Source organism: Festucalex cinctus, chromosome 2 (assembly GCF_051991245.1).
Source record: "Festucalex cinctus isolate MCC-2025b chromosome 2, RoL_Fcin_1.0, whole genome shotgun sequence".
In the NCBI taxonomy this organism is placed as follows: Eukaryota; Metazoa; Chordata; class Actinopteri; order Syngnathiformes; family Syngnathidae; genus Festucalex; species Festucalex cinctus.
In genome coordinates, this window is record NC_135412.1 from 22,711,248 (window position 1) to 22,730,155 (window position 18,908).

Sequence of the window (18,908 nt, forward strand, 5' to 3'; positions counted from 1 at the left end):
TCCGGGAGCACATAGTTTACCTGTCAATTGTGCATTTCTTTCTTTTGATCCTCCAGGCGTACATGTTCACCCCTCCCTCAACGTATAAACAACAAGATGACAAAACAATGTTCATTTCGCGTTTATAAGGGTAAAGGCATTGTTACATACAGTTCATGTATAACATGGCATGATAAAACGGGTCAAAAGATGAAATCATGAATACAGTAACATGGATGTTCCATATATTAATGACATTTGTTTGCTTCCTTGCTGTGCAAAACAAATCTACTGAACCTGTGAGGTACAGTAGTGGCTCTGTAGTGACACTTTAGTTGTAATGGCAAAGCCCTATATAAATAAGCCACCTGGTGTGAGCACACCAAACATCATATGACTGTTATGTGCCTAGAACAGTACAATTCATTTTAGTAACTTGCTGGTGTTTCTTAGACAAGTTTGGATCCATCTTTAATGTCACTGAAGAGGCCATAAAAATGGGATTACTAAATGCATTAGAGGACCCATCATGGACCAGCAACAAAATCTTTTTTTTTTTTTTCCTTTTTTTTCTTATGAATATGTAGTTTGATTGACAGGATCTTTGCAAGCACACAGAAATACTATTAAAAAAATATTAACATGATAGATTTAATTGTCAACCCTGCTTTCTTCTGTGGAGCACAATTATCCACTGTCATTCCATCTGATTGGGTGTGATTTTTTTGTCATTTGCATACGAGACGGGTTAAAAACAGCCCAAGAGGCTTTGTTGGCTGCTACACAGACCCTTTCAACTCACCTGACATCTCTCGCAATACCACCCTGAAAAAAATGCACTTGGATTCCCACTCACAGACACAACAGATACAAATTGTACAGATCCCAAAACAATCAGACATGAAAACATTAACCAAGAAATGTTTGGGGTGGGTTGCTACTTTAAAGCGGAAGTCAACCCAATAAAACTTTTATTTATTTATTTATTTATTTTTAAAGAATACTGTAATATATCCTATATGACCTCACTAATCTAAATATGGTATTCTGGTTAATAGTGTGTTAGTGGAATATGAGTTAAGCAGCAAAATCCAGCAGTTTTTATCCATCTCAAGGGGGCGGCCATTTTGCCACTTGCTGTCGACTGAAGATGACGTCACAGTTGCTCAGGGCTCACTAACAACCAATCACAGTTGCTTGAATTTTTCTGTGCCTTATGTTATTTTGTTTGTTTGCATTGTTTATTTTTTTTTTTATGTAAAATTGTTGATTGATTTTTGTTCTCAATATTTTGGATTTAACAAGATGGAAACTCTGATTTGATATTTGTGGAATGTTGTCAATGTTAAAAGCAAAGTTTGAATAAAAAAAAAAAAAAAAACAATCACAGTTGCTCAGGGCTCACTAACAACCAATCATACTGCAGCTTCTTCACAAAACAGTTGAGCTGTGATTGCTCATTGCTTGAGCAACTATGACGTCATCTTCAGTCGACAGCAAGTGGCAAAATGGCCGCCCCCTTGAGATGGATAAACATGGCCGGATTTTGCTTCATAACTCGCATTCCACAAATATCATAATCATCAGAATGTCATGTTTAGACGAGCGAGGTCATAAATAACATTATTGTCAAGAAATATTTAAGGTTGACTTCAACTTTAAATATAGACAACGTTAACACACTTTTGCATGAGATTGTTTCCAGCCTATGTGTACCGTTTCGGAATAACAAAGAAGAAGAAGAAAAAAAGACGATGTCCTTACAACAAAACAAGGCAAGCGGGCAAGTTCTGCTCTTCCAATGCTGCACCGAAGCGTTCAAGTTTCACCTTCGAAAGAAGGGAAGCGAGCCTGTCAAACACAAGGGTCAGTGTACTTTTTAGCTACTCGTTTTCACTTCTAAAACAAAGGAAACAGAAAACGGTAAACGAACCGATTTGTTTTTTGTTTTAATGTATACAAACAAATAACGGGAAATGAGTCATCTCCCGTTTTTGTGGAAGAAAAAAAACAAAACAAAAACGGGTAACGAGCCCTTATCTGATGTTCTATATTATGTGTTTATTTAGCAAAAATCGGGAAATGAAAGGTGGTTCCCGCAAGCTGGTTTCTCCTTGACCCGGAAGCCGTTCATCTTTTGCAGCTTTGTCACGACTGCTGCTGCAGTGGCGGCTTACTGCCCCCTAGTGTCTATTTCGAGGCCACTGTCATCTTCTCGCAGAGTAAAACGTTTCCCACCCCAAAACAAAATATATGATTCCATCTGTTCACCGACAATAATAAATATTGTGTAGAAGTTGTTTCGAAGTCCCGAAGAATGGCCGCCAACCGAGACCTCGACATAGACACTGGGGGGCAGCAAGTTGTCGTCGCAACAGCAGCATTGATGTAGCACCAAAAGATGAACGGCTTCCGGATCAAGGAGAAAACAGCTTCCGGGAAATGTTCATTTCCCAATTTGTGCTAAATAAACACATAATAGAACATCAGAGTGGCGGCACGGTAGTCGAGTGGTTAGCACGTCCGCTTCCCAGTTCTGAGGTCTCCGGTTCGAGTCCAGGCTCGGACCTTCCTGGGTGGAGTTTGCATGTTCTCCCCGTGCCCGCGTGGGTCTTCTCCGGGTACTCCGGTCTCCTCCCACATTCCAAAGACATGCATGGTAGGTTAATTGGGCGCTCCGAATTGTCCCTAGGTGTGCTTGTGAGTGTGGATGGTTGTTCGTCTCTGTGTGCCCTGCGATTGGCTGGCAACCAGTCCAGGGTGTCCCCCGCCTACTGCCCAGAGCCACCTGAGATAGGCGCCAGCAGCCCCCGTGACCCTTGTGAGGAATAAGCAGTCAAGAAAATGGATGGATGGATAGAACATCAGATAAGGTCTCGTTTTTCTTTTTCATTTTTTTTTTTTTTAACAAAAACAGGGGATGACTCGTTTCCCCGTATTTGTTCATATACATCAAAACAAAAAATGGAAATCGGTTCGTTTACCGTTTTTCGTTTCCTTGCTTCAGAAGGAAACACGAATGACCGAAAAGTACACGGACCCAGAAGTCAATATACAGCAAATGTGACCTTAAGTGACTTGGAAATCTACACCCACAAAGCAGATGTTTTTTGAGGGCTGTGGCACTTTTTTTTTGTCTTTGTGTGAGGGCTAATAAAATAATAAAGTTTTTAAAAAGCGCATTGGGGATGCCATAACGTTCAGTGAAAAGTGAATGGTTGAACTCTCTGAGAATCCAATTGGCGTTCGTTTTGCTCGCGCGGCCGCCACTTCCCGAGGTGAGGAAAGGGAACGTTAGTGTCGTGCAGTTTCCTGGACGGCCACGTGATGGCAGCCTCAACACTGACACGCAGACTCCCTCGCTTGCTTGCTGGAGGCTGGGAAAGGGAAGAGTCTGAGTTTGGGTGGGCAGTGCAAGCTGCTTTGTGTGTGTGTTTGAGCGCAGGCGCATCCGATTTTGCATTCCGTTCTGTTCCAATTCTGTTAGCTTGCGGCCCCCCCTTGGTGCTTGAGGACAGCGTAGACATTCTCCACTTTGCTCAGCCTCTCGAAGAAGGGAATGAGGTCCAGCAGCTCGGTGTCGGACATGTCGTCGAACCAAGAGGCCACCGGCACCTGCGGGTCGCCAAACAAACACCAAACGGACGACGTCATTTTGTTTATTCACAGTCACCTCCATTCCGTCTCACGTTTACCATCGATCAAGGATGATATAACTTAAATTACTCAACAGAAAATATCATCGCAACACTTTTCTTTCTGCTCCCATTTTTTATTAGATGAACTCAAATGATGTAAAAACTTGTTCCACATACACAATATCAGCATTCCTCTCAATTATTGTTCACAAAGCAGTCTAAATCTGTGATCGTGAGCACTTCTCCTTTGCCCACTTCACAGGTTATTTTTAGTTAACTAACACTAACAGAAAAACTAAAACTAAAATTCAAAAAACTATTTCGTGAACAAAATAAAATAAAAACAAAAATGTTTTTTTGTTTTTTTTAAAAACTAACAAACTATATTTTGTTTGTTTGTTTTGTAATTAATTTAATGCATGAGCCTTTAGGGATGATTTTAAATGTGATGTGAAAACTACATTATATGTTTACAAAACTAACTAAAACCAGCCTTAAATATAGCAAAAATGTCTTTTGTTTTCCTCTTTGGTAACTAATTTAATGCACGAGCTTTTGGGCATTATTTTAAATGTGATTTGAAGTCGATTAATTTTTATATTAACCAGAAAAAGCAAAGTGTGTCACACAGAAGTAACATCATCTCACAGCAGCCAATAGAAAAGCACCTTCCGATGACATCACTCCTATGGTGTTTTTTTAAATATTGTGCAGTGTGCACAAGTAATACACATTGGGGAAAAAACAACAACAACTAAGACTAATACTGAAACTATCTCAAACTAAACAAAAACAAAGCATTTATTAAATTACTAAAACAACTAAAAACTAATAGAACCAATGTGAAAACTAACGACATTTTAACAACAAAATAAAACCTAATTAAAATGAAAAATTCCAAAACTATAATAACCCTGATACCAAGATGCTGATGAGCCATCATAATTAGTGCACAGGTGTGCCTCATGCTGCATTCGAGGATGGTCGGAAATTGGACTTTTCTGACAAATCAGGAAGTGTTTACGGGAACACCCCCTTTGAACTCGGAAATCCCACTTGCAAAATCGGGGGAAAAAAATTAAATAGTACAATGACTTTCCCGACCGACTACAATGTGACGTCTTTCTTTCTTTTCTCATTGTGCAGTTGTTAATTAATTGTGCCTTTTCCCCGAAAGACTTGATTGGCTAAGAGGACAATGTACATGACAATTACCTGGGAAACGCCTCTTTTACGCATACCTTTCCTTTCTCCCCCATCACGGTCGCGGAGGCAGACGGAGAGAAGGCCGACTGCCGTTTCCTAGCAACCGCATCCCTGATTGACGATATGCTCATGAAGGCGCCGGTAATTGAAGCAGTCATGTGTATCGAAAAACAGCGTTTCGTGTTTTATGGTCACGTGAACTTTTAAAATTCCCCGCCCCCTCCACGAGCCGAGAAAAGCGTCTTTTGTTGAGCCGCTGTTCTGTTGTTGCTTGTAATCGGCGGAATGTAATTGGCTGTCGGCAGCAGCGGGAGACGATGGCAACAATGGCGACCCCTTTTGGAAAGACATACAGTGAATGATAAAACACAATTTACTCGAGTATAAAACTAGATAGCTTTCTTCATTCATAAGGTGTATTCAGACCAGAAAAGTCCTTTAGTCCGCTTGTTTGGTCCGGACCAAAAGCGGACTTTATTTTTTTCGTTTGGTGTGGTACATATTCACTAGGGATGTAACGATATCCAAATATCATAATACGATATTATCACGATATGAAGCTCACGATACGATAATTATCACGATATTGTGGGGAGGTTGGTGATATTTAAAAAAGGTCACAATAATGTAAAAAAATGAGCTCACACTAAAAAAAAAAAAAAAACACAATATTGTGCTTTTGTACATAACAGCAATAAATATAAACTACCAGAGGGTGCTAGAACTGCACAAATGGAAATCAACCCGACTTTTTTTAAACAGATGCGTAGCTTATAAATATCGTGAACATGACGACGACGATATTGTGGCAGTTTTCATATCACGATATTGCCGGTATATATTGCGCAATCACGTCGACCCGCGTGACGATCTGTGCTCCCATTGGACAAAAATGACGAGGGCTGAACGCATATCGAAACGTGGAAATAGAAGACAACATGAAATTCCGACGCGCTGCATTACTGCTCTGCACATTTGCGGCATTATTAAACGCAAGATATTTGCGAGCGTCAATGGAAGCTCATTCAATGGTGTTTCCACAACGCTGTTTCTAATTTTGGAACAGTGTCATCGATTGCGTGCAATAACCGGAGGAGCCGTTGCGTTTCGCGTGCCCTGCCCCCACCACAAAATGATGACAGCAGCATGGCTAAACAGAATACGCATGATTAGGAATGAATTTAGCACAATATTCACTGCCGGGAAATATCGAGACCACCTCAAAAAGTGGGTCTCGGTCCGCTTGTTTGGTCCACACCAGGATTTGTTTGTGTGTATTCAGACCTGCACAAAAGGTCCGGATTAGTGTGGGAAATGAACTCTGGTCCGTTTAAAGCGGACCAAACAGTGCAGGTCTGAATACGCCCATAAATATTCGACATAACTTGACGTAACACAACGTACGTGACAGTTATTGCCGCTATCTCCCGCCATGAAATTGTCCGGTGAACTACTAAATTGTATGGAATGATTATGAAATCAGATCAAAACAAATGAAGCAAAAAGGTAAGCTTGCTGGAGGTCAAAATGAGTTTTGAGGACCAAAAAAAAACAAAACCCAATTGATCACTATCCGCCATTTTGGTTGTTTACGTTCGCGTCGAACGCTTTCAGGTCGGAACTGGGAAGAAAACAACCGGAATAAATCAGACTTTTGACCTTCCTCGAATGCAGCATTAATTAAGACTGCCCATAAAGAAAGGCCACTCTCAAAGGAGCACTTTTGTTAAATTTTAAGTGTTTTTTTGGGGACTCAGAAAACTGGACTGACTGTCATTGGATAGTGGATTATCTGGATGTGGATGGATTATCTCGGCAAAGTAGAAGTGCTCACTATCACAGATTTAGACTGGTTTGTGAACAATATTGGAGAGAAATGCTGATATTGTTTTTGTGGAACAAATTTGAGATCTTTTGTGTTCATCTCATTAACTCATTAGCTCCCAAAAACGTCTAAATACGTCATATTTTATATGTTTTAAGTGTCCCAAAGACGTATTTATACGTTTTTTTGTTGTTGTTTTTTTATGCCAGAGCATAGAGAAGGCTTTGATGCAGTCTTTCTACTGCAGAAAATGGTTGAGTGGCAGCAGAGTATAAGAGATCAACAAGGCCATGTTAAAACAAGCTGATTTCCCCACAATTCTAAGCAGAATTGTGAAAAACGATGAAACTTAGCTATGTTCTATTGCTAATTGCTGCACAGCGGAAACAGATAGGAATATACTTTTTTACCTGATAAAAGAAGAGACTCTAATCTCTCTTTTGGTATGTTCCATATTTTTATAGCAATAGAACATAATATTTCGCGGGCCTTGAAAAATCAGTCAAAATCCAGGAAAACACTTCAGTGAAAATGGTTGGGAGTGAATGAGTTAAAAATGGGAGCAACAACAAAAGTGTTTCGTTTATATGTTTGTTGAGTATATAACCGATTACAAAAACACCCGATCTCCATTCATGTGATTTATCCAGAGCTGATACCCTCACAAACATGATTCCAAAGTGTTCACCCATTTGTAAAATTGAATTTGGATTTTTTTTTCCTTTTCTCAACAGCCCTTAAGCACAATCCCATCTTTCCTTTCTGTTACTACCATCAACGTGTTTTGTCTCATCAAGATCTGTACTTCAATTTTCCTGTCAATTATTTCTTTGAAGAAGAAAATATTTAAAAAGAGAAAGAAAAGACTCACTGCGTTGTCGGGATGGAAGATGTAGGAGGCGGGAGAGTTGTCAACGATGATGACCTTGTTGAGGTCGCGGCCAAGGCGGCTGAGATCCTTCACATAATTTCCTCGGTGGAAGACGCACGACTCCCGAAAGAGGCGGCAGCGGAAGGCTCCCCACTTGTCCAGGAGGTCCGACACGGGGTCCGCATACTACGTCGGTCACAGGGTTGATGGATACAATTTATTAATTCATTATTTTTATTTTTTTAATTATTATAATTTATTATGTATTTTTATTATTCTATTATTATTATTATTTTATTTATGCGTCTTTTTATATGGTTATTATTATTATGTTTATTATTATTATGTTTATTATTATTATTTTATTTATGTAGCAAAGGGATTTGTGTTTTTATACTGAAATACAGTGGAGGTTTGAAGGGGGAGAGAGAAAGAAAAGAGAATAGAGAGAGGGATAAAAAAAACACAAAAAAAACACCACAAAAGCAGAATAAAAGTATATATAAGTATATATATGAATATGTTATATAAGAGCAGGGTTATTATAGTTTTACAATTTTCATTTGAGTTAGTTTTTATTTTGTTTTGAGTTTTGTTTTTATAAATTTTGTTCGATTTAATTAGTTTTTCAGGGTGATTCTGTTGTTTTTTTATTTGTTTTAGTTATTTAATAAATGTTTAGTTTTAGTTAGTTAGCTTCAGTTTTAGTTTAAAAAAAAAGTGTATTAATTGTGCGCAATATTTAAAAAACGAGCGACGTCATCTTTTGGTGCTTTTCTATTGGCTGTTGCTAGATGACGTCACTTCTGTGTGACACACTTTCAAACGTCCTTATTCCGATCAATATCAACATAAATATACCGTACTTCAAATCACATTTAAAATTATCCCCAAATGCATTTTTGCTGTCATTATAGTTAGTTCTGACAACATAAAATGTAGTTTCAGCTCTTTCATAAAGCATTTTTGTTTTTATTTTATTTTATGAACGAAATAGTTTTTTTAATTTGAGTTTTTTCGTTAGTTTTAGTTGAGTAAAATAACCTTGTATAGAAGTCTCTCTATCTACATGCCGTTGACTGTGACGGCAGTGCGGCATAAAGCCGGTGTTCCGTGGTAGGACGAATGAAAATGAAGCGGGCAGTGCAAAGTGGGATGTGGTGGGCGTGGCCACGCACCAACAGTGAATTGTAAACAAACGGCGACATCTCACCTTGGCTAAACTGGCAGTGAATAGGACGCACTCGAACATTTCTCCCATCCTTTTCAGGAACTCATCCACGTGAGGCCGCTTTAGGACGTACACCTGCAAAAAAATAAAACATCGGATCATTTTTACAAAACTATCTTCTTGCAACCAACATTACAATGGTAAGATTTTAAAATCAAGTTCACCAGTGGCATCTAAACTTTGTGGACCATCATATTTATTTATTTTTTTGTAGTAGAATAAAAAAAAAAAAGTCTGGGTCTGGCCTGCCTGCATTATACTACTGAATTAGCTTTCCTGATGTTCATCATTCTCATTTCTTTCTTTTCGACCAATTACGCTTCACTAAAATAGTCACAAACATGTCAGACTTTGTTGCCTCTGATGCCGTCCGAGCACAAAGCGAGTTTGGAAACTTAAAGCCTAATTTATGCCTCCACGCTTGCTCTCGCGTTGATGATCGCCGTAGGTCACATGATCGACGTGAGCCATGAATTTTAAGTGCCGCGTCGCTCGTGGCCGGCTGCCGTGCACACGTCGCCAATCCTTGAACGCCGTAGATGGCGGGGCGTAGCTCGCTTCTGATTGGTCCGTTCGATGGCGTTTTTTCTTTTTCTCTCTCTCTCTCTCTCTCCCCGCCTCCCGCCCAGATAGTTTCCGTGAAGGCAACTGGCGGCGCAAATCGACTTCCTGCTCGGAGACCACGGCTGTGCATGTGGATATGTGCCTGGGACGAGAGGCGGAAAACAACAATAACTTAAAGAGAGAGTTTACGGCCGACACCGGTGCAAATTGGCAATAATTAATTGCCACGGTGATGAACTTACTCTCCCCCCGGCTTTGTTCCGTGTTTCTGAATTAAATTGAACTTCCTAAATCCGTCATAAAATGCAGAGGAATCGCCACTCTGTGGCGTCCCAGCCATAACGACAGCGGGACTTGGTGCGAAACTCCAGCAGACACCGATGTGTATTGTGATGTGTATTGCGCACAAGTCGGAAGGCAAACGCACGAGCGGAGCTTCAACGTGACGCCTCTACGCGAGCCTCTCGCAGAGGGATACTGAGGCCTTACTCGCTAGACCAGAGAGATGAAACTTCCCAGGTTAGCTTAGCACTAGTTAGTTGGTCAGGTAAGACAGAACAGTGATGGATTTAAAACTTTTTCAAAACTTAAAAAAAAAAAACTTGACTAGGGTCATGCAAGGGTCACTTACTGTAATGACTAGGGTCATGCAAGGTTTACGTTTACTGTCATGAATAGGGTCATGCAAGGGTTATGCTTAACAATGTCTTGACTAGGGCCATGCAAGGGTTATGCTTACTGTCGTGACTAGGGTAATGCAAGGGTTATGTTTACTGTCGTGACAAGGGTTATGTTTACTGTCGTGACTAGGGTCATGCAAGGGTTATGCTTGCTGTTGTGACTAGGGTCATGCAAGGGTTATGTTTACTGTCATGACGAGGATCATGCAAGGGTTATGCTTACTGTCATGACTAGGGTCATATAAGGCTTATGTTTTGGTCATGACCGTGAGGTCAATTGTCTGTTTTGAACTGATGTAACCAGCATCTAGTTTCAACTGGTAAGACACTATGTGATGTGAGAAGCTATGTGATGTCAGGAATCTTTAATCTCCTTATTGGTCAACAGCCAATCAGAAAATTCCAAATCAGTCCTGTTACCCACGTTTAGCCACAGCCAATCAGATCGATTTGCTGTCTATGTAAGTCTATCTGCGAAGTGGGTGGTTTTTTTTCCTTCGGATTATTACCTCTGTTCTTCTGTGCACCTCCACAGCCAAGTTAGTTTAGCGTCTCGTGATTCTCAATACATTCTTGTTGTTTATCGTCTAGTCAAGTTTGTTCTACGCCTCTCGATGTTACGCGAATAAAGAGTTATTCTCCGTTTTTGGGATCCAACCCCAGAGCCTAACAGATATCAAATTCATTCTGGACAAAATATTTTCAATGTTGAAAATTGTTCAATAAGTCAAGTATCCATTTTACAGTAAACGAACAGCGATTTGGGGAACAAGTCCAGGCTTTATTAAAAAATAAATAAATAAATAATAGCTTTGGCCTATCAATACCAACGTTGATGGTTTTTGCGTTTTAAATGAATCAAAGAATGAAGAATGTCAAATTGGCCCTTGCCTCCTTCCATTCTCTGTATTACAGCCCAAAGAAAAAGTTTGCACAAACCCTGATGTACACTATCATCATTCTGGTGAGCTGGACGTGTACAAGAAGCTAAATATAAACGTGCAATTCACAGACACATGCAAAACTGGGACTCATTCCCTCCATGTGTTTTTTTTTCTTTTCTCTGTGTGGCGTTGAGGGCCACGTTCCTGAACCAAGTCATCCGGAATAGGCTGTGTTTGTGGGAATAAACCTATCCTGGATTACTTGAATCAGGCCCGGGCCGCTGGCATCGGGTCTTCGGTCCTCTGTCCACCATATCTTGTGCGCGCAACAACCGAAATAATAAAAACAGTGGCGCTACCTGGTGTACGGTTCCATCGATTTCCACAGGAATGATGAAATCGGCGTTGTTCACAGGCTGGATGAAGAAAGTCAAGAGCGATAGAAAACCATTACGTCATGTTGGAGATAACAAAAGTGTCATTTAAAGGTCGTTTAGGTTCGTCCAGTATTCACTCAACATTTATGGAGCCAAAGAACATTTTTATATTGGAATAATCTCACGCGACACTGTCAAAGAAAAATGGGGGAAAAAAAATAAAAATAAATAAATAAATAAATAAATAAACATACATATATATATATATATATATATATATATATATGCTGTACATATTGAAATAATGTGTGTCAATTTACTCACAAATTTATGTACTGTAAAATGGATGGACGCTATTATTCTATGGAAAACTATTTGGACGTATTCCAATTTGGAAGTTGTCCATGCAAATTATGGGGAGAAAAAAAAAATCCATGAAAGAATGATCCTTAACTGCAAAAAAAAAAAAAGGTCAATTAATTTAGCATTGTTCCTCAGTTATGGCTAGCATCACAACGGCCGAGAAAAAAAAAAATGTCATAAATAAAGCAGCATAATGGAAGAAAAAAAAAAAGATTATTAATATTAATTTTGAGTGGTTTAAATGTATACATTTGCACCTTTTTTTTAAATTTTAAAATAACTAATTTAATATATTTTGTTTCATCCAAAAGGATTTTGATTAATTATAGAGTTTCAAATAATTGTATTTGTCTTAATAATTTCTACATTTAATATGTTGTAGTTTTGTACCAAAAAAAATAAATGATCATCCTAATCGTAATTTCAATTATTATCAAAATAATTGTGATTAATATTTTCTTCATAATCGAGTAGCCCAAGTTAAAAAAAAAAAAAAAAAAAAAAATCTTCAAATAGGGGCACTCATCAACAATGTACTTGCATTCAATCAATTGTGGATTTTACTCAAGCTGATTTTCCCAAATTACTTAACCTTCACTTTGCTCAATTCCACTTTTATTCCCATACATTTCCATGGACAGTTTCTAACATTTCAAAATTCATGTAATTTTGTTACCCTAACATGATAACATATGCCGATGATATTTGCAGAAGCAGCACTTGTCTTGTCCATTTTGTACCTTAAAGGAGCTGTGAACGAGCGTCTCGTCCAAGTCGATAACCACGCAGACTTTTCCGGCGTCTTTGGACTTGGCGGCTGGCAGCAGCGGTTTCACCTGGATCTGAAAGGGGCCTCAAACGTGAGCCGGGTGGGACGCCTCAAACCGAAAGGAAGGAAGGAATAGGAGGAGCTGTGACTCGCCTTGGAGACGGTGCCGTTCTCCTCAACGAGCAGGGGGGCGTTGTTGTTGACCGGCGGCGGCTCGGGCTGGTCTCGGCACAGGCAGCAGGAAAAGATGGAAAACAAGCCGCCGCTTCTGGGCTTCTTGGTGGACGGCGAGGGAGTGGAACCTGCGCAATGAAGCAAGACCAGGTGCTCAGCCTCATGACGAGGAGTGTGACGATATATCGATATTGCGATAAATCGTGATACTTTGTCTCCCGATAGATTATCGATACACCTATGCAAGTAACATGATATTTGCTCCTAATGTGGGCTAAAGCATTCTTAGCACACATGTAGTTGAGCCAAGCAGAGTGAAAGTCACCCGGATGTTTACCGTCCACTTGGACTCGCCAACGGCTGGATGCGCCAGTTTTATCCGGCTTTCGGTTGGAAACAAATGTTTGACGTGTCCTCTCTGACTGTACTGCTTTTGAAGTGCTTCTTTGTTTTAAGACGTAATTCCACCTTTGATGTTCGCCGTGGGACACCATCATTCCTCATCACTGTCTTTGTTGTCTTTCATGCCATTTTTAAAAAAATTGAAAGTCTGCATTTAACATTCACAGCATTGCAACAAGCATCAGATAAAAGTTTCCATTTTGTTTACATCCACAGTTCAATGTGTATTTTATGCACACAGGGTCACGATGATCATGTGATCGTCCAAAATGCCCGATACAGTACTTAATGCAAAACTATTCAAAAAAAAAAAAAAAGCGCTATAAAATCATAATTGCTCAACATAAATTGGCATTCTTTTCAGAAGAGTTGAAATGAACCATTTCACAGAATAGCTGGTTAGTTTTTCACAAATCTTGTGTTTCTTTATGAAAGACAAAAATTTGTTGACAGAAAGTGGTCTCTGTTTAGAAGACAATTGTATTTATTTGTTAAAAAAAAATACACTAAAGTACTCAGTATGAAGAAGACACCAGTTGTAATACTGTGTTTCAGTGACGGTACAAAAATAAACAATTTTCTCATTGAAAAAACATCAGTTTATGGCTCGAGTAGTTTTTATCGTGGATTTATTACCTGACCAATATATTGACAAATCGCGGTATCGTCAAAACGTGAGATAATCGTTATGGTGAGGCTTGTATCGCACATCCTATCGTGAGGTACCCCAACTCTCTCTCCACAATGTTAAGTTTGAAGTTACTTGACGACTTGTTGAGAGCCCAAACAAACACCCCCAAGAACCAAACGTGGCCACTCTGTGTTGAGCCGGACGTGAGCGCATTACCAACAAAGCAAACTCTTTCATTTGCCTCTGCTTGTGCATTCAAACGCCATCTGACCCTCGGCTGGCCTCCGCAGCGCTGCACAAAACAGGAAGACGAGGAAGCAGGCGCGTATTGATGCAGGAAGCGGCGCGTTCGAGCGCACCTTGGAGTGTCCGGAAAGTAGTCCAAGGTCTTCTTTACTCTAGTCTCAACTCAACTTGATTTATAAAGCACTTTAAAACAAACATCGCTATATACAAAGTTCTTTACATGGATAGTAATGTAGTAAAGAATAACATAAGTAAAACAAGAACAAAACAAACATTGTAAGTAATTATACAAGTGAATAAAAATTTACATCAGTAAATTGACTCATTCAAACCCAAAAACGGATAAATGTGTTTTTTAATACTTTTTCCTTCACTACCAAAAACGTATTTATACGTTTTGTTTTGTTTTTTCTTTCATGTTTTATGCTAGAACACACATAAGGCTTTGGATGCAGCTTCTGACCTGAAGAGGTCGCTTAAAGCAATGGTAGTTATTACACAAACGGCCAGCAGCTGGCAACTGAGTATAAGAGATCAGCCAGGACCATGTCGCAACAAGCTGTTTTTGCCAGTGTTTTCAACAGGTTTGTGAATAATGATGAAACTTAGCTACATTCTAATGCTAATTGCTACAAAACGGAAACAGATACAAATATATATGTTTTTACTGATAAAAACAAGAGACTCTAGTCTTTCATTTGGTAGGTTCCATGTTTTTATAGCAATAGAACAGAATATTGTGTGGGCTTCAGTGAAACAAACTGTGAATGAGTTAATAACAAGAAGTAGGTAAGTGAATAAATAAATTAATTAATTAAACATTAAATTCATAACACAAACAAAATACGGGAGACAGCACAAAGCACCACTTTACACATGGATGCTTTTGACAAATATCTCTGGACTATTATTATTGAACTAGAGAGACGTTCACATGCACGTTTGTGATGAAAATTGTTCCGTGTCAACCTTTTTTTTTTTATCTAGACAACGACAAGACTAGCGTAACTCATCACAGAAAACGATTGTTTGAGTGAAAACATTTGGCATATATTTCAGCTTTCATCTCAGCGGTCGGATGACAAACAAGAAGAAAACCGATGAGTCAGATAAGCGTGCTTAATGTATGCAAGCAGTGTGATTTGGCCTTGATGTAACTTAACAACTGCCAGGCCAACCGATTACTCAGTAACCCGCATTGACACTCCGCAATCGACTGTCGTGCACACTGAACAATTGTCCACCTCGTGAGTAAACACATTTCGGCTTACATCCGTGTGAAACTTGTTTTCAGCATAGTAATGCTTGTATGTCGGACGTACATATAATCACACGAACGCGATTCGCGATTATGATCCTAACTCACCACCATCCCGTCACTATGCTTCTACGAGGAATGTTGTATTTTGCAGTAACAAAATCATCACGACAACGGCAACATTTCGAAGCACAGATTTGCTTGAACTCTTTTTTACAATCAAATTAAATGAGTTATTCTATCGTTAGGGTTATTTTATCATCATTAGGTTTTACACAAAAAATAACTCATTCTGAGGAAACTTGGTCTGAAAGATGTTTAAAAAAATTAATTAATAAAAGAATTAAATGAATTAATATGAAATACAGTTTATAGAGTTGTTCACTTTTAAAAATAGTTTGACTTGCAGTCTGTTAGTGTTCAGTACAACTTCACTAAAGTCTACCAAACAAGTAAGGCGTAAAAACTTAATTCAGTAAACCATACATCAGATTATAACAATAACATAAATAAATCCTTCATCATTAAACTTTTCAAGCTTTGTGAAACATGCAAACGTGTTGACTGCGCCGTTCACTGAACGTATCTTAATACAATATAAACAAACAAATGAAATATAAATAAATGAAAATACTAGAATAATGGCAGTTCTTTGTTTTTTCAAAATTGCAGCCTTTGTAATTTGGAAATTGAATTCTACGAGTCTGTGATGTGGAAACCCCAATTAACACACAATCATATTACACAATTGCCCCCGCTTTTCATTATCAACATTTTTTATGACTAGTTTTGAACACAAAACAGCTAAACATATATGTGAGTGGCGGCTCAACTTTCCAGCCGCAGGGTGATGGTTCAAGTCTTACTGGGGATTAGTGTTAATTTCATCAACAAAAACTAAACAAAAATGATTTCGTCAACAAACATTTTTCACCAGACTAAAACTAGACTAGACCTCATTAATAAACAATAAGTGGGACTAAATCAGTCAGCATTTTCGCCGACTAACGAGACTAACTGAAGACGAGACGAAAATGTACTTCACTTAATAAATAAATGGACTAAAATCTACAGACATTTTAGTTCATGAACAAAAACGAGATGATAATATGATTTTGTCAAATCTTGTCTCTGCTAATATGTCACGTCTGTGCACGCATAGCACAAATGCGACAGAAAGGAAGTGGATTCAAGCCGAAAGGTAAAAAAAAAAAAAAAAAGTAAATTATAGTTATAATTTAGCATTAATCCAATGGCTATAACGTAACAACAATAATGGTAATGCGACTACTTACTAATGCTGGCAAACTTACTAGCTCATAGCATGGAGCCATATTTAGCCACTGTAATTGTGTGTCAAGTTGTTTTTCATCAAAAAGATGAGAAAATTTAATGTGAAATTGTTTTAGATCCAAATAGGTTCAATATAATCTCTTGACAAGAAAAAATAAAATAAAATTATATATATATATATATATATATATATATATATATATATATATATAAATACACACACACACACACACACACACAGAGGGATAAAATGGTTGTTCTGACTAAAACTAAACTAAAAGGTTGACGGTTTTTGTTGACTAAAACTAGACGAATAAAATGACGTTTTCTTGGACTAAAATAAAGACTAAAATGCTCAATTTATCGTTGACTAAAAATTGACTATATAAAAATGGGATGAGGTTGAATAACTGATAAAAAACTAACAAGCATGACTGAAACTGGACTAAAACCGAGACTAAATTTAACAATGGCAGACAAAATTAACACTACTGTGGATAAAATGGAAAAATGTCTGTTGGACAAATTCTCGTCTGTGGTCGTTGAGCAAGGCACACAAGAAGCACGGCACTGTTTGCACTTTCACTCTCTGCTCTCTCCTGCATATGCTTATGTGCAACAACAAACATCACAGTCATGAGTTATGACTATAAAGTTAGTCAGTTATGAGTATAAATAACTCAAACTAAAATCACGTGGTTTGCTTTCGAGAAGACTGTATGGAGACGCAAAGTAATATTGACGGCGTCTTTTCTCCACTTTTTTTTTTTTTGTTTACACCGAACTTTGGAGACTCCTAACTGGCTGTGTCGTCACTTCCGCTCCACAAACTCAAGGCCTGCAGCAATGATGAGCAGAAAGTTGCGTCAAAAGTGGCACTTTCACCCTCTTTCAACTTGTTTGCACTCCTCGATGGTGCTCAAACTCCGTTAAGAATTGTCACGCACAATATCGGCTCATTCCCAGGAATGCGATCTCTCTTTTTGCGGGGGCGTAAACTTTCCTAAAAGCAACATTTGAGGAAGACATAAAAGCAAAGCACTCAACTCACCCGTGTCCCCTCTGTCCGCGGCTTTATTTCCCTCTTCATCCCGACTGACCTGCGTGATGACCGAGGACGGGCTGTCCATAACGTCCGAGTGTGCTCGCGCGTCAAACTTTGTGGATTCGTGCATTCACGACCAGCAGCGAAGCCGAGCGGAGGTTCGCCACTCGCCGCCTACAGGTCCTCCTCCATTCAGCGCTTGCAGGCCGGCCACTGGTGTCGCTTGCTCCGAAAGGCCGAACTTACTGCAGCACATTTGTCACCAAAAAGTTGCCAACTTTGATTCAATATGGTGCTCGGGCGCCCCACACAGTTTCAAGATCCAAACACGGTGGTTTCAAGGCGTCCCCATTCCACTTAAAGCGGCGCAGTGAAAAGCAAGGGAATGTCGGTGCGTGCCGCGGCCTCTTGCTGCCTCGCACAACTTTGTAGATGGTCCCTTAAAAGTAGCAAACTAACTCAAAACTTTTCCGATACCATTTTAGTAAATATGAAGCATTCCGATGCGTAACTTAGCGGCATTCACAGAAAATATATCCGGGAAATAGGCACAAATTAAAAAAACAAAACAAAAAACCGTTGACTTAGGTAGGTCCGGGTGCTTCCGTTGTGAGAAGTTATTTCGAAGTCTTCGACGTCAACGTGGAAGAATCTCAGCCGTGGTTTGTGTTCATGGAGCGGATTCCCGGTGATAAATTCGGCGGTGGCGAAAGGATGCAGGGCTGGAAGGGTCGGGTAGAAAAAACAAACGAAAGACGGACAGACAAACAGACAGTCAGTCAGTCAGTGGCGTCTTTTCGTGGGAGTTGCCTTTCAGAAACTTCCCCAGTTCGGGTACCCTTGAAACTGCCTCGGTTCACACAAGGGAGCGTCAAAAAAGTTCAGGCTCTGGGTTCGGTGGCTCAAAAAGTTGGACAAAAACTTTCTCCTTGCCTGTAAAATGTGGATTGAGATTTCTGTTGTGCTCGTCTAAAGTAAATAATTTAACAAATATGAAGATGGCTGTTCATTAAATGTTGCTTTAAGGGGGAACTAAACTCAATACAGTGTTCCCTCGTTTTCCGCTGGTGTTCGGTTCCCAAAAATACCCGCAAAAAATGAATCCGCTGAGTAGTTAGCTTTATGATTTGCATTTATTATAAATCTTTTTAAGGCTCTAAAGTCCCTCACCACACAGTTTATACAGTTCTCGTCGAGGTATTTACGTTTTCTCACACTTCTCTCTTGCTTAAACATTCGCAATGTTCAAATCTTCATCAATTTTATAAAATAGGTACATTACTGTAAAATAAAAAAAGATATGCAAAATTGCCCTTTGAAAATATCCAGCGATGTCTCGAGAAGCGAACCGCGTTATAGCGAGGAACAACTTATGTCAAAACTTTCTGCGATAGGCCTATTCTAAGTGTGCATTATCTTCTTTACCAGCTGCTGTCATAAATATATTTATTAAATTACGTTTCATAGACTAA

General features: G+C 39.1%; 1 protein-coding gene across 1 annotated transcript; it reads right to left on the reverse strand.

The window, feature by feature from the left end:
- Nucleotides 1–1,116: 1,116 nt before the first annotated feature.
- On the reverse strand, nt 1,117–18,275 carry ctdsp1 (CTD (carboxy-terminal domain, RNA polymerase II, polypeptide A) small phosphatase 1). Its single transcript, XM_077513772.1, has 7 exons — nt 17,443–18,275; nt 12,541–12,689; nt 12,359–12,460; nt 11,238–11,294; nt 8,733–8,825; nt 7,520–7,705; nt 1,117–3,594 (listed from the first exon to the last, which is right to left on the reverse strand). Exons 1-7 carry the CDS (start codon nt 17,564–17,566, stop codon nt 3,463–3,465), a joined length of 843 nt encoding a protein of 280 aa, XP_077369898.1. The 5' UTR covers nt 17,567–18,275; the 3' UTR covers nt 1,117–3,462.
- Between the last annotated feature and the right edge of the window lie 633 nt (nt 18,276–18,908).

Bases quoted from the DNA above. Each gene is read 5' to 3' on its own strand.
- ctdsp1 (XM_077513772.1), bottom strand. From the start codon at position 17,566: ATGCACGAATCCACAAAGTTTGACGCGCGAGCACACTCGGACGTTATG. The intron at 12,690-17,442 runs GTGAGTTGAGTG...TTCATTGCGCAG, and splicing joins CGCGGACAGAGGGGACACGG to GTTCCACTCCCTCGCCGTCC. The intron at 7,706-8,732 runs GTGAGATGTCGC...TGACCGACGTAG, and splicing joins TCACTGCCAGTTTAGCCAAG to TATGCGGACCCCGTGTCGGA.